Source organism: Motacilla alba, chromosome 1A, assembly GCF_015832195.1.
Source record: "Motacilla alba alba isolate MOTALB_02 chromosome 1A, Motacilla_alba_V1.0_pri, whole genome shotgun sequence".
Classification (NCBI taxonomy): domain Eukaryota; kingdom Metazoa; phylum Chordata; class Aves; order Passeriformes; family Motacillidae; genus Motacilla; species Motacilla alba.
Window position 1 is genome coordinate 70,990,206 of NC_052031.1, and position 27,353 is coordinate 71,017,558.

Here is a 27,353-nt window from a genome sequence, read left to right on the forward strand (position 1 = left end):
CCAGCATACGCTAATTTACAGCTTCAGCAGTTTAACCAGGACGGGTTTCAAGATGACAAACACTTTGTGTCAAGACGAGTGTCTCGGGCCGGAACGGTGTTAACTTCCCAAACAAATCTCTGTTGTTCCCGCACAACACACGCACCGGATTACCTGGAGTGGGGACTGGGGAAACACCTGGACTGGAAGAAGACGCGTGCCGGATTCCACCGGGCACGGAACGGGGGGGAACCGGGGCTGGCCTGCGGCTCGGTGCCCAGGACGGGCTCTGAGCCCATCTGTGGCTGGCCCGGAGCCGCACACCGACAGCGCCCGCCGGCACACAGCACCAGCCGGCCGGGACAAGAGCACAGGAGCTTGCGGCGCTGCCGCGCTCCGCAGCGGGGCCGGGAGCGAAGCCGTGCCCGGGGCCGTGCCGTGCCGTGCCGGGCGGGGCGATGGGGGGCCGGGCGGAGCCGTGCCCGGGGCCGTGCCGTGCCGTGCCGGGCGGGGCGATGGGGGGCCGGGCGGAGCCGTGCCCGGGGCCGTGCCGTGCCGTGCCGGGCGGGACGATGGGGGGCCGGGCCGAGCCGTGCCCGGGGCCGTGCCGTGCCGTGCCGGGCGGGGCGATGGGGGGCCGGGCGGAGCCGCTGCTGCATTCGGAGCAGAGGAAGTTGTGGCGCTGCCGCGCTCCGTAGCGGAGCCGAGCCGTGCCCGGGGCCGGGCCGGGCCGTGCCGGGCGGGGCGATGGCGGGGCCCGGCGCCGCGGAGCGCGGCCGCTTCGCCGTGGTGGGCGGCGGCATCGCGGGGGTGACCTGCGCCGAGAAGGTAACGCGGCCGGGATCGCCCTCCCTCCCTCCCTCCCTCCCTGCCAGCCGGGAGCTGCCCGCAGGGATGAGCTGTCCCCGGAGGCTCGGTGTGCCGGCCCTGGGCCCGGTGCTGCCGCCTGGCTCCCGGGCAGCCAGCCCCGGGCAGCCCCGCGCTGTCACTGCACCGATACTCGCACGTGTACGGTGGTTCCGAGTCTGTCCTGCACCCGCCTCATCCCCGCGTCTTAAAATCATTCGGCTCGCCGGAGAAAACGCAAGGCAAGCGCGGCGCAGGGCAGCAGGGCTGTAGTATAATACGTTTATGTGTGCAGAAGCACGTCTCCAGAGGTTCGGAGTTGATAAGGGTGTGTTGAAGCAGTTTGTGAGATTCGTAGAGAGAGTAAATTATTCGTAAAGCAGAGAGCTGGCTCTCTGTGCCCTGGTTCAGAGGTCAGGGGTTCGGGATCCCTGCAGGAATTACTCCAAGGGACTGTGCTGCAGCCCAGCTGAAGGCTGCTGTGATGTGCTCCTTTTTATTTACACTGCTCAGTTTTTATAGGCTCTATGTTTTAGAGCTGTGTACCTCATCCAGCTCTCTGTGAGCCCCAAGCTTTAAAAATAAATTCATCTGTTTCTTGGTCTCAAGGTTTTTGATGGTTTTAAAGTAACAGTAACTGGAGGTAATTTTGTACCTGTAGAATGAAATTATGTGGGTATTAGTTTGATTAGAGGATTATTTCCTCAAAATATTTGAGGAATATTTTATCTGTTAGGGCTGCAGAGCAGCACACAGACTGTGTTTTGGAGGCACGTGTTCTCTGGTGGTGTCAGGGTGCCTCTGCTTGGCATCCCTTTGCCCCCAACAGCACCACTTGTCCTGGTCTGTGTCACCTTGCTGAGCAATGCACACTTAAAATGGGAGCTCTTGCCTTTGGCTTGGGGCTTTTTAAATCTTGCATTGCTTAATAGCACCCTGAAGATGATCAGTTTGTTAAATAGGGTATAAAACATCCAGGAGAAATCAGCATTTCCTCAGTGCAAATGAAACCTGTAAGCAATTAGTCACTGCTGTGCAGTAAAAAAATGTGTATCCACCAACTGGGTGTGTCCAGAAATCCCATGATCACAGTCTGATCCAGCAGATGGCCTTTGGGATATTCCGACAATAGTCCTTTGCACTGTGGCTGCAGTTCTTGAAGGTGTATTTATGTGTGATTTAAATAAGTGTTGTTTCTCCAAATTCTCTTCTGTTATCCCGAAGTAGTGCTTTTTCAATAAGATTCTACAAAACCAAAGCCATGTATTAACATACTGCTTGTCACCCATAGTTTTACTGTGTTCAAGTCTGATGATGACTCTCTCATGGTTTGTTTCTTTACAAGCTGGCTGCAGAATTCCCATCAGAAGACATTTTTTTAGTGACAGCTTCCCCAGTTATAAAAGCTGTAACTAATTTCAAGCAGGTAAGAGAGACTTCATTTTTCTTACAGTAAGACCTGTTCAAAGTTTATGGGTGCAGGTGATTTACAGCCCAGTGGTGGAGATGCTCATGACTTTGAGCTTGTTTTCATACTGGTGTGATTGCAGTGGTGTTAGTAAGACTGACGGGCTGTTTTACAATGATCTGTAATTTGGAATGTATTCACACCACTCAGGCAAAGGTTAAACATGACTGAAGTGTGTTCAGAGTTACTGAAGCTTTATTTCACTGCTTTATTAGAGATTGGCCTCTTGGAAGCACTGGAATGGTATCACAGTCTTATTCATGTTTGAATTTGGGGCAGAAACAGCAAAAAAGGGATAGCTTCTGGGGAATTGCTTTGAGCTTTGTCTACTCAGCAGCTGCTGGATCAGTGACATCTTTCCTGCTGGACTGCAAATCAAATGCATGCATGAATTCAGATTTGTGGCTAAAAGGGTGATGAAGCCGAGTCTGAGAGATCTCTGTGAGGTTGTTGGAGTAACACCCAACTAAAGAATGCTTTCTGAAAGTGCTGAGTGTCCAGCAGAGACATCTGCACAGTGCAGAGATGTAAAGTCTGTAATTCACATCAGTGGAAATTTACATAGCTGAAGAATAAGGGAATAGCTAAGCACTATTGGAAGGCAGCAGCATCTGAGTTTTGGACGTGAGCATCTTAATTTCTCTCTGAATTGCAAGCATGGTGTGGCTTCTGCTTCCTAGCTGTGTTCCAAACTCTGAATATTCAATAAAGTAGCAGGCCTGGAGTTTTCCATGCAGTCACTCTTTTGGAAAAAAACCACAAAATTGTCATCATCATTTGAATGTTTTCAAGTTCTGGCTTGCCTCTTTGGGGTTTTTATTTTGTTTGTGTTTGTCTTCTATTTGATGTTGTCCATTTCCCCCGAGGTCTCTGAAATATCAGACAGTGGCTCTGGATGAGTTATTTTATCAAAGTTACCAAAAGAGAAAAGCCAGGATTTTAACACTAGGTCACATAAATGAAAAAGCAGTGTTAACACTCTGATAACAGACTTCTTCATGGAATAAAACATTGTAGCAGTTAGAACAAGTGCCAGGGTTCTGCATTTTTGCTTAATCTCTGTCTTTAGGATTAACATGCAGTACTTTGACTCTTCAGCCAGGCAGAGGCATGGAAAGATTCTGTATGGAGAAAGAAACTTTTAGCAGTTACACAACCCATTTTCAGACAATAGGGGCTTTGTGTTGGGACTTTGTTACTACAAATGAACACAGCACCTTGTGTCAAGAGCTTTAGAAGAAGAGATGGGTAAATGATCCATATTTTTAAATACTTCTCTTTCTCCTACAGGTCTCCAAAACACTTGAGGAATTTGATGTAGAAGAGCAACCAAGTTCCCTATTAGAAAAACGATATCCCAATATTAGAGTTATACAGTCTGCAGTGAAACAGTTGAGAAGTGATGAACATGTAAGCTAAGGCTTTCTTTTTAATTTGCTTTTTCAGGTTACATATATAAAAAATAATTTAAGAAGTAGCTGAATGTTTTGGGTGAGAAATTTTGTTCAAGAACATTTTGGTTATTGAATTGGTAAGTTAGCAAAATTACAAGAAAATATTTCCTAATTCTAATTTCACTTAGAGCTTAGCACTGTTTTTCAAGTAGAAATATATTCAGAGGACAAAATAAATCTTGAAAGAACCAACATTTCCACCTTTTCTTCCTCCTGTTTAGCAGGAAATATATACAGAGGACAAAATAAATCTTGAAAGAACCAACATTTCCACCTTTTCTTCCTCCTGTTTAGCAGGAAATATATACAGAGGACAAAATAAATCCTGAAAGAACCAACATTTCCACCTTTTCTTCCTCCTGTTTAGCAGGAAATGCGTTGCAAATGTGAGCAATGTACACAGCCTTGTTAGCTCTGTGTCAACATGTTATTTTCACTTCAGCATGTGTGAGAAACTCACATTCACATCCCAAACTGGTTTTGCTCACTTTTAAGGTTTGGAGATGTAATTCCAGGTAGATTCTGCTACCATTCTGAATCCAGTGCTTTTCTTACATCATTACTAGGATAGTGCTTTAATATAGGTCTTGGTGGACACAAATAATTAATCTGTGTGGATTTGGAGGGCCTTTTGCCCCAAACCACTTTAAAGTATGCAGTTTCTAGTTTGTAGAACAGCAAATAATGTCGTAAAATGTTAAAATGTAAGGTCTTCTTTGTCAGAATGCTGTATTTTGTTGAGTGCCTCCGCTTTTTCTTCAGCAAAGAAGAGATTTGCAGTATTTCTAGACTGTGTCCTCTGCTGTGCCTGTTAAACTCAGAGCCACTGCTGTTGAAATGTCTGAATGAGATTCCCAGTTGCTGATGTCCAGCAGTGCACAGTGCTGTTCCTGGGGCCTGAGGGACATGTGTCACATAGAAAGCACAGAACTCTCTTGGCACAGCCAGTGAGTACCAAGTGCCACCAAGTGGTAAATTTGATCTTGCTTAGTGCACTGTTTACACCTCCCATTTCATTGGTCACACATTTGTGGTGGGTGTGATGGGAATAAATGACACACAGCCAGGAAGAGCATGAAGCCTTGTTCCTGAAGAAGCCTTCACAGCTCTTCATATCTGCGAGTTACTGTGACATCAAGGAAAGATGTCTCTTAGATGATTTAGATTAATTCTTTAGGTGAAGTGATTTTTCTTTTCATTGTTAACAGAAAATTTACACTGAAGATGGGAAAGAATACATGTATGAAAAGCTTTGCCTGTGTGCTGGAGCCAAACCAAAATTAATTGTGGAAGGGAACCCGTATGTACTGGGAATCCGGGACACTGACAGTGCACAGGTAAATGTGTTTGGGACTTCAGAATGTGTAAATGTTCCTGCATCTGGTGCAAAACACCAGAATTCTTGAGGAGGGAAATGGAGAAACAGAAAATAATGTTTGTTATTATATATTCTTAAATAGGAACATTTTCACTAGCAGAAAAGCAGCCTTATAATGCCACTAAATTAATTAGCCACTAGATTTGTTAAGTTTAGATAGCTCATACACATTATTTCTATCATGATAATATGGAATAAATGATATTTTTTCACCCTCCAGGCAGAATCCAGTTGGAAAATACAAAGACATTTCCCTGGGAAGGCGTGTGTGGTACCTGGTACAAAGTGCAGTGGAAAGCTACTGAAGGAATGACTTTTCATTCTCTTGCAGTTCTACTGTAGCTTCTCCTCTTTGTACAGAGAAGAGTTAGAAATAGCCAAAGATGTGGAAAAGTCTTCACCTGAGAAATTACTTAATAGACTGAAAGTTAAGCTTGGAAGGCAAAGGTGAAGTTTCACAGGGTGAGCACTGCTAACATGGAGCTGCCATTCATCCAATGAAGCTGGACCTTGAGGATAAAAAAAGGAGTTCTATTTTCAAAGAATCTGAAGTGAAACTGGAATGGTTGTTACAACAACAGCTTCTGTTACAGGTCTCAGCCTAGCTAGATGTGTACCAGTAGTCTGAGAAAATCAAGACTAAGAGCAAGAAAACACTGAAAAGGATTTAGTTGGTCAGTGTGAGGGAACATGCTCTAATTGACATTTTTCCTTTCTTAATGCAGGCTTTTCAGAAGAATTTGGCTCAAGCTGAGAGAATAGTGGTGGTAGGAAATGGTGGGATTGCCCTTGAATTAGTGTAAGTGAACAAAAAATACATAATCAAATAAAATCTTTAACAATGTAATGCCAAATCTAGTGTAGTGAGTTTCGGGGAAGGTTGACTTATGAATTTTTATCTCTTAGAGCATTTAATAGCAAAACTGATTACAGGGGTTTTTTGCAACATAGTGGTTCTTACTGACACATAAAATCAGAAAAGCTCCAGAAGAAGCTTTGACACATAGATATGAAGAATATTCAGTTCATGTTCCACATAGTGCAAACAAGATCCAAATGCTTGTTTTTAGCAGTGGGAGTCTGGCAGAAATGCACTTCTTTTTCATTATGGGGAGCAGGAAATACTAATTATTAGTATTATAAATTTGATCTGCCCCCTACCCCAGCTCAGTCAGGGTTGTGTTGGTGAGAAAGTATGACTTGTTAACTTGAAGAGATATTTTTTGATGGGTTCCTTATGTAAATATTTAGAAGTGGATTTGATAGGTTGGAAAGTCTTGGATCCCCTGGTTCTGGCTTCTGGAAGGAAACTTGACACAGTTGTGCTTGTGCTGCTAACAGATCCTTTTCAGGCAGTCTGTCACTCTATCCCTTGTTTACATGCCCACAGGTATGAAATTCGAGGCTGTGAAGTAATCTGGGCTATCAAAGACAAAGCCATTGGGAACACTTTCTTTGATGCAGGAGCAGCTGAATTCCTCCTTCCCAAGCTCACTGCTGAAAGCCAAGAGACTCCCATCGAGTGTAAAAGAACCAAGTACACAGTGGAAGGTAGGGGGTTTAGCTTCCTGACACTGCAGCCTGTCATCTTAAAGACAGCCTTAGCATCAGTCAGTTTAGCAGCTTGAAATAAGGCTTACTGTTATCATTAATGACATTTGCTTCTTCAAAAACTGAGAGAGAAAACGCAACATAAAAACCCATCCCAAATTTATGCAGACAGAATGTAATACAGCTTCTTGTGAGCGGTAAAAAGGTGCTTGCCTTTGTGCCAAATTTATTTTAATTCCCTGTATTCCTTCTGCTGAAGAACTTGTTCTGGTTTTGTAATGCTTTGATGTGAACTCACCATTATATAGGGAGGAGCTGTCACATAATAAGATACTGGAGGAGCAGATGAAACCACTCAGAACAGGATTACAGGTGGAGTGAAAGTGCAGTCTCAGAAACAATAACCAGCCAGCACTGCATGGACAAACATCACACAAACACATGCAGGACCAAAGTCATAACAAACAGAGCATGGTTCTGGACATCGGGCAGGAGGAATAAGGATATTACCCTAGATGGTATTCTGTTAACTGAGAATCCTTGTTCTGAATTCTGAGGACAAGGGAGGATGCACACTAAATCTGATATACTCCGTGCCTTTGCTTCAGGGAGTGAGGAGAAAGGAAGACCTACGGGAGCATCTGACAAGCTGGGCAGTGCCTTAGGCCCCGACTGGCACGAGGGCTTACACCTTAAAGGGACTAAGGAGGTATGGGCATAACCTGGCTGCCAGATTTATTTGGGTGTTGTGGGCATCAGCACTGGGAAGAGTTCCGTGTTTGCAATAAAGCAAAAATGCTCACATTGAATTTTTTTTTCCGTTTATCAATTCCTGAGCTGTTAGGTGTTTGCATCTGTTTTGCATTTAAAAAATGACCTGGCAAGGGTGATCAGTCATAGACCAGCTAGAGGATGTTCAGGATATTTAGCAGCTTAATCACGTATTTTGCAGTGGTGGATTGGCTGTTGAAGGCTGTGGAACTGTATTTGTGTAGTGGAGAATAAAAAAAGGCCCAAATTCACGAAACAGTTTAGAGAAACAGGCAACTTCCCAACTTCTGGCTTGAGCTCAGAATATGGTTGAAATGTGGGTTGATGGTACAGAGTATTTTTTCTTTTTACGGTGTTTAGAACATAAACTTATGTTTAGAACATAAGTGCCAAAATTTAAAATTAAATTACCAAAATTTAATTCATGATAGAAAAACAAAGCATTTGCAGTCCTGAAAGACAGAAAAGATGAGTTTACTTTATTCTGTTCTTTATTCTGTTTGAACTCTTCCTGTAAGCTTAGGGGAACCTGAACATGTTTTGTGGCATGCCAGGAAAATCTAATTGTTATGACCTTTCAAGGAACATGAGTTACCTGCTGAAAAAGCAGGTAGAGTGCCACTGGCTATGGTCAGATCTGTGCCAAAAAGAGGAAAGTGTGGGAATCCAGTTAGTGGGCTGGGATATATGGTGGGGGGTTTTCCACTTATTAATTTAGGTGAAGATATCCTTGCTATTATCAATCTTGTGATCACTAATCGTTACGTTTATAATTCTGTCAATTTTTCTTTAGTTTTCTCATAAAGTACATATTGAAGTACTGTGTGAAGTAAAGAAAATACACTTACAGCAAGAATTTATCCAGCTGCAGCAGACTTCCTTGACTTTTCCTAAAGGAGACAAAAATGTAGAAGCAGATGAGGGTGAGTGCCAGTGCTGGTAAGACCTTGAAGATAGACTGGTGCTGGAGCATGGTTGATCTTGTTTGCTGTTTTAAAGCAAATACAGTTTTGAAAAATAAATCTTTTATCTCTATAATTTGAGGTCTAGCAGTTTACAGTAACCAAATTTATGGGCTGCAATTAAATTATAAAATCTTATGGGTCAGACACTTTTTTCCACAAAGTAACCAAAATCCTGTATGCAGAATATTCCATCCTAACACAATCCATTACATATTTTAATAGTGAAGTTAAAACAGAAGAAAAAAAAATCACCAAAATTTTGTATCAAAACTCAAGTAAACCTTCCAAGTAGAGGAAAATACCCCTTTTTAAAAAATGAATAATTATGCCTATAGTTTCCACGTAATTAAAATGAATTTTTAAATATAATATTTTAGTAATCAGTTTCTTTCAGCACAAGTCAAATCTGTGCTGTTCTTTTTGCTTGTGAGGCACTTCTGTGCATCTGTAAATTTCTGCATAAAAGAATATTTGGCAATTGCATAGTAGAGAGAAGATCCCACAGGACACAGAGGGCTTTAATTTAGGAAAATTCTGATTAAAGTTATTAGTAGGAGTTGGAGCTGAGATCCAAAATTGTTTTTTTCTCTAGTTCTGAGCAATGGTAAGAAAAGTTACAGGTAATCTCTGATAATTTTTTTCTTTTTATTTTGAATCTTTATTTACCTATTCAGTTACCTCAAAGGTTTTGTGGGTTTTTTTTTCTTTCATATCTTATCATAAGACATAATTAATAAAATAACTTCTGTTGGTTACATTCTCAGGGCAAAATTTTCTCCTTTTTCAGTGCTGTGGCCTGTATATGTGGAATTAACTAATGGAAAAATTTATGGATGCAATTTCATTGTCAGTGCAACTGGAGTTGTGCCAAATGTTGAACCATTTCTTGATGGCAATAATGTAAGTATGCTGATTTCTTTTGGAGCTTTTCAAGCAAGGTTAAAGAAACCTTTTCAGCTGGTTTATGCTTCTGTTCTGACATGGATTGCTAGAGATTTAAATACTGTGCACCATCTCAAAACAAGGCAGGGTATGTTGATAGTGAGATATCCAACATGACAGAAGTTATTTGATTTGTGGTCTTGGTTTATGATGTTGTTCCCCAGGTGTTTATGTACAGTACATATGCAGTACATAAGCCTAACCAAAGAGAGAAAAGAATCTGTATAATTGGCTAATGCGGCAAAAATACAGAATAATTTCCATGTTAGTTCTCTACCATATTCTTACCTTATTAATCTTGATATTTGCTCCTGGAAAGGAAGCAATTATTTCCAGTACTTTCCATCTGGGACACTGAGCTGTCACGGTGCTCGTGTTCATTGAGGGAAGTCAGCACCCAAATGTGGATGGTGATTCCGGAGTTCATAATGCCGTGTGCATTTCCACACCTCAGAATCATTCTGTCATTTTGTTTCTGTGTTCAGTGCCTGCTCAGCAACAGCTAAAACATCCCTGGGATATTACCACTGATCACAAATCCAACAAATAGCCCCATACAAGCTACCACTAAAAATGATCCCAGACAAAACCAGGACGTTGTGGTATTTAGGGTCAAGTGGTGCCATGTGATTAGGAAGTAAAAGGCTGTGCTCTGGTTAAAGAAGGAAATGCTGAAAACATAGATCTGATGTTGAGCTGTGAGACATTTCCAGGCCTATGCTATAAGCTTAGATCAGGAATTAAGTTTTTGTAATATTTTCTTGCCTTGGCAAAAGTACCAAGTCATCTCTTAAGGCTGGGTGTCCCTGTAAGACACAGTGTGATTTGGAGCAAGCCCTGTGACTTCCCTGCCTAGGTATCAGTACCAGTCCTTCAAAAACCTCTGCAGTGCTCTGTGGCTGTGTTCAAGGATCCCAGAACAAGGGAAGAGACAAGAATCTTGACTCCATGTTTCAGAAGGCTGATTTATTATATTATTATATATATTATATTAAAAATGCTATACTAAAACCTTACTAAAAGAATAGAGAGAAAGGATTCATCACAAGGCTAGAAAAGAATAGCAAGGAATGATAACAAAAGCTCGTGACTCTGAGAGTCCAACACAGCTGGATCTTTGATTGGTCTTTAAGTGGAAACAATCCACGAGACTAGTCAAAGATGCACCTGTTGGTAAACAACCTCCAGACCACATTCCACAGCCATCAGAAAGTTATTGATTTCATTTCCTTTCCAAGGCTTCGCAGCTGGAATAAGAGAAAAATCCTAGCAAAGGATTTTCATAAAAATATCATGGTGCCAGTGCTCTAGAAATAACAACAGTAATGCCTTGTACCTTCCATGGAGCTCTTGCCTTCCATGGAACAACCATGGACTCAGCACAGTCTCATGGTAAATAATAAAGGAACAGCTGATTGCTTGAGGTGGAGGGAGCTGGGTGCCTTGTTTCATTGCTGATGTGTGACCCTCCTCAGTTTGCTGTGGGAGAAGATGGAGGACTGAAGGTGGACAAGCACATGCACACATCAGTGCCAGATGTGTTTGCAGCTGGAGATATCTGCACAGCAGCGTGGGAGCCCAGCCCCGTGTGGCACCAGGTACGTCCTGGCACGTGTGTGACCCACAGGAGTTACACACCTGTGCTCACACCGAGGGGAGAGGTTAACAGTGGCTGCTCCTGGGGGGTGGTGGTGCCTGAGTTCTGTGCAGGTGCCTGGAATCCGGGCTGGCCAGCCCCTGTGAGGATGAGCACCACAGTGTGCACTCAGTACTCTCTGCAGTGATGGTCCTGTGCCTTCAGTCCTCCCACTTTTCCCTTCCAGATGAGGCTGTGGACCCAAGCTCGGCAGATGGGATGGTATGCAGCAAAGTGCATGGCAGCAGACGCTTCAGGGGAATCTACTGATATGGATTTCAGCTTTGAACTGTTTGCTCACATTACAAAATTTTTCAATTACAAGGTCAGTACAGTCTGATAATTGTAAACCACTGAGTAACACATACTGCTTGCTTATATTCACTTGCTGACACTGAGCAGATGCTTTAATATTGAGGAAACAGGTTTCTTTATCTAGTAATTAACCCTAGCTCAGATTTTATCAGTTTGTACTAATGTGTATGATATTTCAAGGGGAAGATTTTTGAGCCCATTGTGTGATTGCTACCCAGTGATGGGGGAGGGACCCTGGGGATGAATACTTCCCTGTTTGCATCACTTTTGAGGCCGAGAACTGTTAGCAACAGAAATGCTAAAAGCCACTGCAGTGTTGTTACGAGAGCTTTTCCCTTTTCCTTCTGCTAGGTGGTGGTTTTGGGGAAGTACAACGCTCAGGGGCTGGGCTCAGAGCACGAGCTGATGCTGAGGTGTACCAAGGGCCACGAGTACATCAAAGTGGTGATGCAGAACGGCCGAATGATGGGAGCTGTGCTCATCGGTGACACGGACTTGGAAGAAACCTTTGAAAACCTAATTTTAAATCAAATGGATCTTTCAGCCTACGGGGAAGATCTCCTAAATCCAGATATTGACATAGAAGATTATTTTGATTGAACAATACCCCATCCTCATTTTGTATGAAGCTTTGAGAGCAAGTCTACATCTTAGAAAACTGTTTTCTCAGGATTGGGGATAAATGCAATCCTCTCTTGAGATTTTGGGCTGATCTTGCCAAAATACTGACTGGTTACTGCACAGGTACCAGCTAATGGTGCAATCTGTTGAGCTGGTGCAGATGAACAGAGAACAGTTTAGGGCACAGGCTGCTCAGAGCTCTTGCTACTTGGAATGTGGGTTGCAAATACATGGCCTTACTCCTTTTTTTTTCCTTCTGAAAGAAATGTATTTTCTACTCCGTTAAGTACAGAACACAAGCTTTGCACAATGACAGCCAGGATGAGATGGCACTTGAGAGCAGCTTTTGAACTGCTTGTTCCTTGTCCCCAGCTGTCCAGGTGCTGGGGTACAGCTGCACTGTACTGGATAGTGCCAGCCCTGGACAGCCATTGTTTCAGCCTGGCTTTGATTTTGTTCTACAGTTGCTGCCTGAGAGTTGCTATTTATTTTGGGTCAAACTGGGAACAATTTATTGTACTCAATAAAAAGCTGGCAGTGCATATTGAGACTTGTCCCAGACAAATCACCTAATGTTTTTTAGGAGAATGGCTGTTTTTAACTAAATTTTCAATTTTTGGCAAAGGTCTCAGCTAAAGGATGGGTGAAGGGCTATAGGCTTTATTCACAGTCACAATTTTACCAGAAAAATAAAGAGCATGTTCTTAATGATATTAGTTTTATATTTGTTACACCTGTAAGGGAGAAGAACTAAAATGCAACCACCCAGAAGCTGCATTTATTAATGAAACTGAACATGCCTTTCTGACCTTTGGCTGCTGAGATGTTAAAAGTAAGAAAACACAACTGAATCTAGCAGTCAGCACATGTGCCTGAGCATGCTTGCAGGCAGCAGAAGCTGTTGAGGGTTTCCTAGGCTGGCAGGTTGTCTTGTTTGTAAACTTAAACTGAGGTATTTCTGCCAAGCACAGAAGTCATAAATTTCTATTTGAATAACAGCCTAGAGAGGTCCAATTAGAAGAGCAACAGCCATATTTCAAAGGAATAAATACTCATAATCACTCATAAATACATACAGTATTTCACTCAAACGTGCCACAGTGGGTGTAGGGACACATGTCCCTGCTCAGAACTGCAGCGATGGCAGTGCCCACATGGGCTGGAACAACCAGCCCTGGCACGGCAGCAGCTCTGAGCCAGCCAGGGCTCCAGAGGAAGGGTGCTGGAGCATCCCAGTCTCCAGCTGTCTGATGTCACTCCCTGGGGCTGGTGGGGGTCACTGGTGAAGAGGAAAGTCACCTGCACAGCAGGCAGAAGGAACAGGAGGTGACAGGATCTTCATGCAGAGCTAAGGACCACCAAGTCTGTGCTGCAAAGGAGGAAAACCTCAAGAGGACTCTCAGGGGAGCAGTGGGTGCAGACTCCTACAGGAAGGAAGCCTGGAAACCCCTGCACCTCTGGCAGTCCTTTCCAGACTGCTTGAACCTGCCACAGTGTCTACACTTCCAAAAGGTAAAAAGGCAACATGGTCATTATACAGGTTTTGTAATCATTGCTGTATCCTAAGACATGCACCAATTATTTTGATACGAAACACTTTTTCCTCCTCTATTAGCCTTCTAGATTTGACTTTTTTAAAGATATTTGTTCCCTGTTCAGTGTTTATTAAATAAAAATAAAAATGCCGTTACTAAAGCACAGACTGAACTTAGACACTGCATTGTCCCTGGAGCAGCAACCATGATTAGATCCTAAATGCAGTCTTGACACTCAGTCAATCACTACTGCTTGGTCATTTGCACCTGCCTGAAGCTTAGGCTTCTTTGCTTTTAAGTTAGGGCTACAGCTGGGCCGTTTGTGTTCCTGTGATTTCTTCACCACTGACTCTTGGACAGTCTTTGATCCAGCCTGGGCATTTTCTCTGCTTCCTTTTGAATTTGAAGACTGAGATGGTTTGACCTGTAAGATTTAAGAAGAGTTCATTAAAAATTCTAACGTCGTTTTCCTTTTTTTTCCGTTTTCCCACAAAAGAGAGAAGATATTTATGAGGTTGACTGCATTACTACAAAACATGTTTTGAGCAGATACCAAATGATGAAATTAAGCTCTAATGGAGAAGATACCTCTATGGCAAATCAGAAGAGATGTAAATACCTTGAAAACACTCTTGCTGTTTGTTATCCCTTCTATGGTGATGACGTGTCCCTCGTTTTTCAGCAGCCGGGCCTTTGGTCCCACCTTCAGGTAGGATATTGTAGCAAAGGCTGTGAAGCTGAAATCCTCCCTGCATGAATGAAATCACTGTTACAGGGGAAGGTTGGAGACAGGCCAGAATATGCAGGGGAAAAAATCATGGAATCATTAAGGTTAGAAAAGACCTCCAAGGTGGTCAGGTCCAACCATCAACCCAGCACTGCCGCTAAAGCATGTCCTCAGGTGCCACATCCACATGCTGTGTGAACACTCCCAGGAATGGTGACTCCACCACTTCCCTGGGCAGCCTGCCTCCATCTCAACAACTCTTTCCATGAGGACAGGGACACATTAACCCTCCTGATGGATGTTCCAGGCAGCAGCTTCATTCTGCTTTATCTATTCAAGTAGACAGGTGACTTAGAGCTACTCCGATCAACACCTAACATAACTCAGTGTGTGGACCTTGACACACACAAAAACACTCAGATGCACACTTGTCACTTGAAACAGTGGAGGAAAATGAGGAAAAAAAGATGTAATAAGTCATCTGCTCACCCTCTAATAATATTAAAAAAGCTGTATGGAGAAATGCAAAGAAAAGACAAAATAAAGGGATATTTGTAGGTGTTCTTGAACTTATAAATGAGAAGATAAAACACATGGCACGCAGACAGGTTACAAAGGCAGCACTGTAATTAGTTCCACTATGCTTTCTAAACATTTCTGAGTACCACCTTCCACATTAATCAGTCTTTCCTGACTTAGGCACTGTGTGGGCAACCCCATTTGCTGTCCTTATCCAAGGAATGTGAATGAGACCTGTATGACCTGCGGACTTCTCCAAAATGAATCCTGCTGCAGATTTAAACATTCTACCTGAGTACAGAAGACCCCAGCTTTTAAAAATGCACGAGATGCAGCATTTCAACTGTTCCTCCAGCTTTTGAAATGGAAATACAGCAATACTTGAAGGGTTTTCAATAATACATTAAATGCATCTGAAATGAAAACAAGACTACAGAATGTATCCATTAATGTTATACGAAAGTACCAAGAGAGCAAGGAAAAATGACTACTAAATGTTAAAAAACCAAACCAAAGAAAACTGAACAGTTATCTTACATACTTCAGATACTGCTGCAGCAGTAAATGGGCAATAATTCTCTCCAGCTCCTCTCGAGGGTGCTTGGGTGGAGTAACTTCAGGCACCCTGAATTTGGACACACCTTTCCCAGACCAGGCATCGATTAATTTCAGTGGGGTGAGTTTCTCACTCATGCTGTCAGCTTGCTCAAGGATCTTTATTAGATCCCTGCAGTATCCTGTTACATCCATCTTCTCACATGCTGCAAGTACAAGTGAAGGAACATTTAAACAGAAAGCTCTTTGTAGTTATATATATGGTTATAAGTAGCTATAAATACATATCTTTGTGCTATATGTGCAAGGGTTTTTTGTTTTGCTTTTAACTTGGCAACAGTAGGCCAAAAACTGATATTCATAACAAAATCTGCACCTTGAGAACAGTCAGAATACAAGCACGGGTCACAAAATTTGCTTACAGTTTTTCTACACCAGGTATTTCTTTGAATCAACTTTTCCCGTGTTCTCTGTCCTTCACCTACCATTCTCTCTAGAGCAGTTATCACACATTCTGTTGCAGTTTGCAGAATCCCACACTTCATCAAAGTGGTGGGCGATGAGCACCCGGCGACACCTGAAGAGCAGAGAGGGCTGTAGATCCCAGGTGGATATGTAACACCATATATATATATATATTTATACAGCATGGAAAGGGCAAAAAAGGCCCTAGGGACAGCTCCGATCTCAGAACAAGCACGAAGAACTATCAGAGGAAAAATCAGAGAACAAACACAGAAACACCAGTATTCCCTATCAGTTATGCCAGTACTGGTGTAGGCAGCTTGGTTGAAGCAGAGGAGTACAATATGCAGTTTCAAGAGAATTAAAAATGGTACGAATATGAACTCCTTGTTTGAGGCCACAAAAACCTTTACTGGATGCACCAGTTGTCCACAACACAGATACACATTTCCCATGAAGTATTCCAAATACCACAGTGAAGCAGGTGAAGCAGCAAACACACCTGGATTCCTGTGTGGCCGTTAAACACCGTGGGTTTAGAGTCAAAGCCACAGACCTCCAGCATTTCCTCTGACTGGGATTCGAAACCCAAACAGTGTTTGTTGACAGATACTCACCTCAACACTTCCAGAATTGTATCCTGAAGCTGGCAAGCTTGCTCCTGTTTTTATGGGTGGTTTTGTTTGGTGATGGGTTCATTTTGGTTTTGTTTCAGGTTTTTTCTTTTGGTTTGGTTTTTTTCCCAAACACCCCCTAAAAACCCCCCAAAATTTAGCCCATTTAAAAACTAAGCAACCAAGCCACCACAGTAACTTACTTGCTCACATTTTGGCAGTAAGATACCATATCATACAGCTTCTCTTGGCCAACATTTTCCATCACCACCATTGAGCTGATTCTGAATATATCTCCAAACCCATAATACAAAATGCAGTCAGCTTTTTGGTCATCTCTACCTGCAATGCATTGAAATGAGCAGATAATTACAATCCCAACCAATTGCTCCTCAAGTCCCTTGACAAGCTCTTCTCCACACAGACTCAAATCTGTCTTTAAAAAAGTAATGGGATGAACAAGACCAAAAAAATCCCCAAATACAGCAAAACGTTTTTGGGGGCAGGGTTTGGCCGTAACAGGTATTTAGTGCTGCTAAACATTGATCAATCCCTAAAATTCCCCGCTCCAGACTCCCCATCCCATTTGTATTTCTGAAATTCATACAGTGATAAAACATCATATAGAGACAATCTGAGCAAATCACACATCCCAGGTGCTATACAATGTAAAAAAAATTAAAAATAGTATATCAAATTCTGTATCATGTTATTCTGGTAAGCCACAGATTTGACAGAAAATCAAGTGTTTAAAAAAATGCTGAGTGGAGGTCTAGATACCCAGTTATTCTTTGTTACACTGCAGAAGAGGCCTGGTCATGAATGCAGTTTATATGTAAATATATTTTTATATTTATATAAACAATATCTATTTATTTAACTGTTTATATTTATTTAACTGCCTTTGCAGAGGCAGTTTCATGACACCCTTTGAAAACTGTCTCAAAGGCAAGAGTCTTTGCACAACTGCCTGAAAAACTGCAGGACAATTTTACAGGTGCAATGGATGTAAATGGCCACTTCCTGCAGTACCTGCACGTCCACTCTCTTGGTAGTAGTTTTCCATAGACTTGCTCATGGAGTGATGGATTACAAACCTCACATCAGGTTTATCAATCCCCATGCCAAAAGCAACAGTTGCCACTACAACCTGTGAAAAAGAAAAAGATGAAGAAATCTTCAAGATACCAAACCACAATTTGGTTAAATAAGACGTAAGTCCATGTAAAGTATTTACTTAACCTGGATTTGATTTGTTGCCCATCCTTTATGAACTTTGGTTTTATGTTTAGCATCCATGTTTGCATGGTAAGTCCCTGCCTTGATTCCCAGTTTCTGCAAACTCACAGTAACTTGCTCAGAATCCTTCTGAGAAAAGCAGTAAACAATTCCTGCACAAAAGTGAAAGAGGCCTCATTGTAATGCCTTAAAAAGGCCAAACAATCCCCAACAGTTAAAAACAACTGTGAAAGTTTTATTAGCTTATGAAATAAATAATTAAAAAGCATTACACAGTCTTTGTGCCTATTCAGTCCATAGCATTGGTATTCATGAAGGAAAATTCAGTTATCAGGCTGGACCTGAAGGCTAAAGAGGAAATACAGGTGCCAATCCATAGAACCATGGAAGCATTCTGTTAACATTCAAGGAGGACAATGCTTATTAAAGCTTTTTACAGGGGTGCTGTGCCTTATGACATCTATGGCATCTCACCTGAGGTTTCAGTTAAATCTGCCTTTTGTCATTAGCCAGGCTGGGCTAAGCCAGGGATTACACACAAAGCCATGTGATTTTGGATCATTAGCACAGTTTGTGCTCAGGGAGCTGCTCCTCACAGCCACAGAGCTCCAAGCAGAGACAGGGACAGACTGCTGCTCTGGAGCCTGGGTTCTGCTGCCTTGGCAAGATGTCTCTCCTCTCTATTTCCACTACAGAACTTATTGATTACACAAGTTCAACTTTTACAGTTCTGTTTTCACCTGCAATTCACCCTGTAACACCCATTCTGGGCACTAAGTAACAGGTGACTCTTTTGATCAAATATGAAAAAACACGTTAAAGATAGCAAGTATCCTGACACACAGAGAGTGAACTGTGTGATTTGAGAACACAGATCACCTTTCCTGAGCCTTGCTTTTACAATCTCAAACCTTCCTCTTATTACCTACATAACCACTGTTCTATAGACATCAGCATTCCAGTTCAATACTTCAGGAGACCAAGTAAACTGTAAAGACATTTAAACTCTAATGAACGAAGAGAGAAATTGTTCAAGCTGTGGATCTTACTAAACTGAATTTATTTTAATGCTGGACATTTAATGTATGATGAAGGCAGAATTTCTCCACATGCTTCGAGATCATTGGAAAACACCCCGACATCCTTGCAATGCTAAAGCTTATGAAAGACCATGTGTTTTTTGGGACATTTTTTACCTGACATTCCTTTGTATCTTCCATTAATGGTCTTAACTATGTCCTCAATGAAATCTTCATTATTTGAAGGCTTATGCCGAACCTCAAAAATATATTAAGCACATGTCAGAGGTCAAGTGGGCAAACAATCTGCCAAACAACCTTACTTTACTTTTCCCAGTATGATAAACACAACTGTTCCACCATTTAAAAAGAATTACTACATTCTTTTTATGAACAGTCAGATTACAACTCAAAAGTCCATTGAAAAATAAACCCCAAAACAAACCTGCAAGCTGTCCCCACCAAGAACAATAAACAAACCTGTGGCCAAAGTGAAAATACAGCACAACAGAATAATTCACAACCTTTCTGCCATATTTTCCAGCAGGCTGAAGCAGTCTGAGCCTGCTGCCTGCCCCTCTCCCTGCAGGAGACAGCACAGCAGCACAAACCAGGTAACAAGACCTACCTCATAGTAAAGGTTGGGCCTGTTGAAGGAAGCAGTAAAGGTAATGCACTTCTGAACATGCAGAATGTTCTGAGCATCCTTTAAAACGTGATTGGTGGCTGTTGCTGTCAATCCAATCAGGGGAGTATTGGGAAACTGTCTTTTCAGGATACCAAGAGACTTGTAGTCTAAGCAAGAAAACAGAGAGGGGAAAGAAAAAGATTTCCCATACCACAAATGCACACTTCAAAAAGGCATTCATGTAGATACTATTTAATGGGGTAATACTGCAATAAATGTTATAACTGCTAATCTACTACAGAACTAATGTGTACATCCAAAGGAAGTTACAAGCAGGTTGCACTCAGCAAAAGAGATGTCTTCTAATCACAGAATCATTTGAGTTGGAAGACACCTTAAAGATCATCTTGTTCCAAGCCCTGCCATGAGCAGGGACACCTTCACTATCCCAGGTTGCTCAGAGCCCCATCCAACCTGGCCTTGAGCACCTCCAGGGATGAGGCATCCATAACTTCTCTGGGCAGCCTGTGCCAGTGCCTCACCACCCTCACAGCTCCTCCTGATACCCAGTGTAAACCTACCCTCAGTTTGAAGGCATTCCCCTTGGCCTGTCACTCCAAGTTTTTACAGAAAGTCCCTCCCCAGTTTCCTTTTAGGCTCCCTCCAGGTACTGAAAGGCTGCAATCATCAGCCACAATTCAGAAGGCAAAAATGTACGGAAATAGAAATTCCTCAAAAGTTAGAAAAATATGTATGGCATTGTCTTAACCAACATTCAGGTTATTTTGCAGGTCTGTTTTTACAAACAGCTTTTGAGTAAACAGAGCTCTTCCAATAAAAAAGCAGCGTGGAATTTGGATACATAGACCAGACTGTAATAATACAAAATTTTAAAGGCTCAGTACTGACAATCACCTGCTGCCTTCAAACAGAAGTGCAGCCAGAGGTACACATCCCAATTCCACACTGCCTGTCGAACCAGCCTGGCTCTTGGCTCAGGCACCACTTCTTAGCAAAACTGCTACGAGTGACTTTACAGTTAATACTGCTTCAAATCAGACAAAGAAACAGCAACCAACAATATTCTACAGTCTCCAAGACAGGAAAAAGACTGAGGCACACTTTCTTTCCCTATAAGCGAACGGCATTTGTGTTCACTTGCTTTAGAGATATTAAAATATATCTCATGAATTTATAAAATGCTCTACCTCCTTCATCAGAAGTGCCAGGGAGTGGTGCACAGCATGACACTTTCACATAGCAGATTAAAGGTAACTATTATCCATATTACAGATGCCAAACAAAAGCTTTATAAAATCATAGCTCCAATTAAAGTAAGCAGAACAAGTCATTTTTCAGGATATTGACAGCAAAATCTATGTTGAAATCATCATTTGCATGAACTTAGCTCCTGGATGATTTGAGAATTAAAGTCCTAGAGCTAACACAGGTTCTTGTCACACATGAAGGAAGCAGCTGGCCCTGTTTCAGGCCCGAGTCATTACTGACTGCTGCCTGAGCGGCCCTGCACGGCATTTCAGAGGAGCATACCAGGCCTGAAGTCGTGGCCCCACTGGCTGCAGCAGTGCACCTCATCCACAGCGATGCGAGCCAGGCAGCCGGCCTGGTAAGCCTTCTCCAGCTTGGACATGAACATTTTGCTCTTTGCAATCTTCTCTGGGGTCACGTAAATGAGCTTCAGCTGGGAATTCCTCCTCAGCATTTCCGTGTGGACCCACTTCACATGCTCCTGTTCAAACAAAGCCAGACAGGGGGGTAACAAACTAGGACAGGGGTAATAACAGGGACAGGGGGTAACAAACTACCCCCCCAGCAGGGGGTAACAAACTGGGACAACACACTGAAGTGATTAGTGCTAAGGCTCTTAAGAGGTGATTAGCAACTCATAAGGTGTAATTAACAGAGACTGGTTAAGTGTTCCACAGTGTTGACCACTATAAGCCTTTGATCACTGTATATAAAATGGTCGTTTTAATGTTTAGAAGATCTGTGCTGGAACTTTGAAGAAGCAAAGTGGTGAATATGTGTCTTTGCTTCATTGGGTGGTATCAATATTTCCCCAATAAACTGTGGGGTACCAAACATCCCTGTGATACTAAAAGTGCAAAAGAATTCCTTGCATATGACAGTTTGCAGAGCTCTCTGCATCAAAGCAGGCCTCAAGTTTGGCACATTGCATCACGCCAGAGACTCATCAAACCCAGTGTCATGTGCAAGTTAATGATCATGGCCTCCTGCTAGTCAGGAAAATGACTGTAAAAAAGCAACTGCCTAGTATGAGACTGGGAAATGCTTCTTGGCCTCTGGATCAAACAGCTCACCACCCTACAGTAAGAGATAAATAATTATTTGTAAAAGCCTGCACTGCTCAACATGGTAGAAGAGGACAAAAACCACCTACTCCAAGTCTAGGAACTGAGTAAAAATCTACAACACACATCAGCCAAAGGCACTTCACACCCTCCAAACAGCCCCAAGAATCTATTGATTCCACAGAAGGTGTTGGTTCCCATGTGCTGTTGTCACTAAAACATGAACACAAGACACTAGATCACCTTTCCCATGCCACAGCACCCTCCCGGCCAGATACTGTTGTTGGAACAGCATTAGCTGATAAATCTGTCTCACCCATTGATATCCACAAGTAACTACAGAGGGGAGACACGAGCACATTCACCACAGAACACAAGAACCTAAACTCACCTTGCTGCTTGAGGCATTTAATAAAGCTGCAGAGATACCCAGCTGTTCCAACACCATGAGCTGATCTTCCATGAGAGATATCAAAGGACATATCACCAGTGTGAAACCTGTAACAATCAATCATTGTGCACTTCAGATGTCACAAATATCTCTTTGAATTGTTTTCTATGGATGCATCTGCCCTGCTCTGAAGAAACTGCCAAATGTAAGCTCAAGCTTCATACACAGCTTCATCCCCTCCTAGACAGCTGACAAGTGAGTGCCAGATCCCACAGGGATAATTCTTATTAAATACCCACAACACACACCTCCTCTTAGGGTCTAGACCACAAACACAACAGATAGAGTATGAAAATACACAAAACAAAACAAGCTGCATGTCTGTGTCACGAGGTGCTGATTTGCCACAGAACTGAGCAGTGACAGGGAGTGGTAAATATGGGTTTTGTAAATAAGTCAACTTCCAAAGCAATGGGATGAGTTACTAAAAATAAACTAACCAAAAAAAACCCACACCAAATAATGTTCATTCTGCAAATAACTCTAAAAGGGAGAAAATAAATCTAATTCTTTTTATTATGTCCTTTTTTCCCGTTACATACCATCAGAACAGACAGCAGGTAACTGGTAACAAAGGCTCTTCCCACCACCTGTAGGCATGACAAGAAATATATCCTTCCCTGCCATTGCAGCATTTACTGTTTCAAGCTGCAGGGATCTAAACTTCTGGAGTTTAAATCTGCTCTGCAGCGCAGTTTTTATCTTCTCATACCATGGAAAATCTGTTAAGGGAAAAAAAACAACTCAACAAACACACTTCATAAGCAAATTAAAATATAAGCAGGAGGGGTAATTTGCATATTGAATAGCTGAATCTAGCAGTGACACAATTTTAGATCTGGGAAAGTGTTTGAGGATTCATGATGGCACTGAAAAAGCCCCACACAAGCTGAGTCTGGGTACACCACATTCTAGGGTGGACCTTTGAAAACTCAAATTGTGAACACAGTTCACCCCCAGGCCAAAGCTCTCATTGCACATGGATGTGAACTAACGTGAAAAACCGAAACCAGATGAACTTCAGAGTGCTAATGAGCATGTGAACTCATTAGGCCAAAATACCTGGAAATGAGAATCCCGCCCTGAGAACAAATAAAACCAGACACGGAGCCCCACAACAGTAACTCAAATGCTTCCCTCACAGGAATGCAGCACTTACAAATAGCATAAAGGAGGAGGGATACAATTTTTCTGTATATTCCATCAATAATAAGCACTTGTTAAAAAAATAAAGAGGGGGAAAAGTTGTTTAATCTTCCCCAAAATCACCATCCCAACATGCTTATAATAGGTTTTTCTTTTCCTCAATAAAGACCTAAAAACTGCATTTTTAAAAGATGTAATGCTGTAAAAACTTAAATTATGCTTCCTGGTGCATCTTTTTGGTACTATTAAAATTAAAATGCAGAAAAACTATGGGAGCTCCAGGTTACACCACGTGCAAGGCAAGAATTCAATCTGGGACTTGAGGTGCCATTGCAGAGAAATTTACAAAGAGCACAGTTAAAATGCAAGGCTCTGTGAAGCCAAGAAGAGCCTCCCACTGGCCTCCAAGAGCTTTAAACTGGCAACAAATTTAGCTGCTGCTCTTGTTTAATACACACGCAGCATCTGACTGCAAAGACACTCATTTTCAAAGCACAGGAGGTGGGAATCAGGCATGGAACCACACAAACCAAATGATTTGTGCAATACCATCACTTGCTCTTACATATGCGTAATACCTCTCAAATACAGATAAATATGGATTCAACTACAACATTATTTCATTTTTTAAAAAGCCAAAAAAAGCTTATATATACGGTAAATGTAGGCATTTACAAATTGAAAATAAAATTTAAAGAGAAAAAAATCAAAACATCCGAGTCAGATTTGGGAAGGCATAACACGTCCAAGAAGCAACAGCCATTCAGGACTTCAGCTAATGTCTAACTTGAAGGACAGCAGCCCTCCCACCATGAGGCACTTGCCCCTTGCACTGATTCTACAATAAGAATGTATTCAGGTTATTTCTGGCAGTCAGCATCTATCTGATTGGCATTAATTTGGTAAGACAGTGAGGCTCCACAACCCATCACAAACACTACCAATGTCCTACCCGCTGAAGCAAGAGGAAACAAAAGCAGCAAAAACCAACTGTAAGTGCAAATTTATCATTATCAAATCCTGAGCAAATCCAGAGCAATTTGTTTCAGAACACAAACAAGAAGTACTGCAATTTAAGCATTTAGTACACAAGCATTGCAATAAAGATTCTAAGAGCAAATTGTGGCTTTGCAGCAAGCAAAGAACTACAGCAGTTGTAACAGGCCATTCTGACAGAACAGATGAATCTGCCCACAACAGCTCAAGATCAGTGTTTAGGAATGTCCAGTGAGACAAGTACAAACATTGCCCCATTACCCTGGCATGTCAGCCAGCTGACTAAAATTAAATAGGACAAAATCCTTATCCAAACAAAGCTCTGTGTAAGTGCATTTTCCCCTAATGAATTAGTTCACCTTTCTGTTAAAATATTCGACTTTGACTCTGCAAACCTTTTTTGTTCCATTCCTCAGCTGAGGTCTCAGTGTCTTTACTTCCACCTGCCTCCAAGTCTCCTGAGGACTGTTTTATCAGATTCTTCACTCTCATCTTCTTTTGAAGGAGCTCCTGCTGCTTATCCACGAGCTCCTGGATCTGCATCTCCACTGCTTGCAGCTCATTCTCAATGGACACCAGCACCTCCTCCAGCACTGCAGGGAGAAGCAAGAAGGCACAGGAGAGACCACAGCCACGTGCTGATTTTAATTGTATTAATTGTACTCCAGGGATCAAGATGTTAACAGAAAGCTTTATTTACGGGAGAAGCAACATTCACCCCGGCAAATGAGACTCCTCTGGAGCTGAGAGCAGGGCCATTAGCAACAAGATCCCCCTGCTCCAGAGAACAAGAGCACGTGCTGAACAGCGGGGCTTGGATGGAGAGGGAAAGTGCTTTTACAAGCACAAGGCACCCTTCACAGGGAGAGAAGGGAAGCAAACGCTCCCCGAAAGCCCGGGTCACACAGTGACCCTTTGGCAGGAATTGCCTCTCTCCATCCCCACGTGCCTGTGTGTGAATTGCAGAGCGTGTTCTGGACTCCAGTCCCTGCAGTTCAAAAGAATGATCCACACAAACACCTGCGTGCCAAGCACGTACTCCAGAGCCAGGTCAGAAAAGCATCAGAGGGAATTGCCTCCTCCCCCACACCCAGAAAACCCAGGAGATGTTGGCCCATCCAGAGCAGATATGGTAATATGGTCACGGCAACAAAAATGTGGGATGTGGGAAAAAACTTAATCTCAAATAGCACAAAATGGTGACAAGTGCCTTCCTAAATGCTACTCAGCAGAACACAGTTAAGAGGGTCTTAAAATCTGAAGCAGATTTTAAAAATATTGAAAGCCAAGTAATTTCCTTGACAAAGTTGATTTTGATCACACAATGGCCTGGGTTGGAAGGGACCTTAAAGCTCATCTCATTCCAACCCCCCTGCCACTGGAGCAGGCTGCTCAGAGCCCCATCCACCATGCCTCAAACACTTCCAGAGATTTTGGGTTCACCTAAGAAATAAAGTTATCCAGTAAAAGAATTTTTTTCCTTCAAACCTTTACTATAATAGCCCAGATCCCACCACCTCTTTTATGCATACAATAAAATCATGTAAATAAGAATCAGTAACATCAGGTGACTGTGTCTTGTCAGCTAAGTGAACATATGGAATATTAACTCTGGATTACCTGCAACAGCTGTCATCTTTGGAGATTCAACAACGTTATCTTTAGGAGATCTTATTTGACCAAGCAACTGTCACTAAAAAGAAAATGAAACAAATACATTTTAAAATCGATTTTGTAGGAATAAACTCAACTTAGAACACATTTTCTGCAGGAGAGTCTTCATTCCCAGAGCTGTTAATGTCACAGTTTAAATCCTGGTTAATTTAATTTGCTCACATAAAGAAGCCCCACTAGGTGACAACTGCTTTTGCCCTTCTGCAAAATGCATAAACACAAACTCACAACCAGCTCCCAAGGCCACAGCTCGCCAGGCTTCCAAATGAATCCAAGTAAATTTTAACCCAGTCATGCCTTTCCTGCAAGGGGAATGCTCTAGGGCAGACCAGCCACTCCCCAAGGGCCCATTGCCATTTTGATCTCTTCAAAGATTATTTCACAGAAAAGTCTGGACACATTATATTGTGACCCTGGGAAAGGCAGCCACCATAACACCTGGAGGATCTGTTAGGAGCCAGTGAAAATGTGGCTGGATTTAGAGAAGAGGATCAGTTTTGAATAATCATCAGTGAAATGAACATAGAATTGAATTTACTGGCTCATCATTTGAGCAAGTCCTTGTCATATTATACTTTAACAATACCAAACTCAAGAAATGAGTTACTGAAGAAATGTGACTGCATCCTGAACTATTTATTACATGGATGGAAGCAAAGTCCAATGGAAGGTGAAAGGGAATCAATTGAGCACTGCAATAAATACTGGGGGAAAAAATTCCTCACTACCAGCTGATTCCACTATAACACGATCTCCCCTGCTCCTATAAAAAGAGACGGAAATACATATTAAAAATGTATATATATTAAAAATGTGTGACCAAAACTCTTCTGCATCACCCAGGGCCAGACCCAGACGCCTCTTCATCACCTCCAGGGGTGGCGACTCCACCACCTCCATGGGCAACCTGCTCCAGTGCGGGAATATCCACACGCGTACGGTGCGAACAGCACACTAACACATATAGTGAGCGTATACAGTGCAGTACCGCCAGCATCCCTCACCCACACGCCAGCCGCGGGCACGGCGCTTGCCGGGCCTGAAGCACCTGCTCGGAGGCTGCAGGACGGGGCAGGGCAGCCGGATGGAGGGATGAGGAGTCAGGGGAGGCCCGCTCGGCGGGTGCAGGGCGGAGCGGGACGGATGCAGGAATGGGCCGGGGCCGCCAGCAGCAGCGCCCCGCTGCCGTGTCCTCCCGTGCGGCGGGCTCAGCCGTGGCTGGAGCCGAGGCTAGTGCCGGCCGCGCTCCCGCATCCTTTATCTTTTATCCTTTATCTTTTATCCCCCATCTTTTATCTTTTATCTCTAATCCGCATCCCTCTCCCCTCACGGCTCCCGCTCCCACCTGCGCCGCGCGCGCCGGGCCCCTCCCCTTCCGCCGCCCGCCCTCAGCCAATCGGCGCGCGGGGCCCGGCGCGAGCGCCGCCCCCCCGCCAATCAGCGCCGGCCGCGGGCCGTGGGCGGGGCGGCGCGCCCGCGCGGCCGTACAAGGCGGCTGCCGATTGGCGGGCGGCGGCACCAATGGG

General features: G+C 43.0%; 2 protein-coding genes across 2 annotated transcripts; one reads left to right on the top strand and one right to left on the bottom strand.

Moving 5' to 3' along the window:
• The first annotated feature begins 623 nt into the window (after nt 1-623).
• PYROXD1 (pyridine nucleotide-disulphide oxidoreductase domain 1) lies at nt 624-12,637 on the top strand. Its single transcript, XM_038154690.1, has 12 exons — nt 624-807; nt 2,171-2,251; nt 3,584-3,703; nt 4,956-5,084; nt 5,851-5,924; nt 6,516-6,676; nt 7,285-7,385; nt 8,241-8,370; nt 9,200-9,312; nt 10,830-10,952; nt 11,178-11,315; nt 11,657-12,637. Exons 1-12 carry the CDS (start codon nt 727-729, stop codon nt 11,903-11,905), a joined length of 1,500 nt encoding a protein of 499 aa, XP_038010618.1. The 5' UTR covers nt 624-726; the 3' UTR covers nt 11,906-12,637.
• RECQL (RecQ like helicase) lies at nt 12,395-27,193 on the bottom strand. Its single transcript, XM_038154691.1, has 15 exons — nt 26,832-27,193; nt 25,774-25,846; nt 24,549-24,746; nt 22,554-22,733; nt 21,952-22,058; nt 20,779-20,977; nt 19,228-19,394; nt 18,777-18,858; nt 17,584-17,732; nt 17,374-17,491; nt 16,545-16,683; nt 15,748-15,839; nt 15,249-15,468; nt 14,081-14,210; nt 12,395-13,885 (listed from the first exon to the last, which is right to left on the bottom strand). The coding sequence occupies exons 2-15, from the start codon at nt 25,787-25,789 to the stop codon at nt 13,697-13,699; spliced, it is 1,986 nt and encodes a 661-aa protein (XP_038010619.1). The 5' UTR covers nt 25,790-25,846; nt 26,832-27,193; the 3' UTR covers nt 12,395-13,696.
• Nucleotides 27,194-27,353: the final 160 nt, after the last annotated feature.

Bases quoted from the DNA above. Each gene is read 5' to 3' on its own strand.
- RECQL (XM_038154691.1), bottom strand. The intron at 17,492-17,583 runs GTTAAGTAAATA...TCTTTTTCACAG, and splicing joins GGGCAACAAATCAAATCCAG to GTTGTAGTGGCAACTGTTGC. The intron at 15,840-16,544 runs GTAAGTTACTGT...TCTGCTCTTCAG, and splicing joins TACTGCCAAAATGTGAGCAA to GTGTCGCCGGGTGCTCATCG.
- PYROXD1 (XM_038154690.1), top strand. From the start codon at position 727: ATGGCGGGGCCCGGCGCCGCGGAGCGCGGCCGCTTCGCCGTGGTGGGC. The intron at 2,252-3,583 runs GTAAGAGAGACT...TTTCTCCTACAG, and splicing joins CTGTAACTAATTTCAAGCAG to GTCTCCAAAACACTTGAGGA. The intron at 5,085-5,850 runs GTAAATGTGTTT...TTCTTAATGCAG, and splicing joins GGGACACTGACAGTGCACAG to GCTTTTCAGAAGAATTTGGC.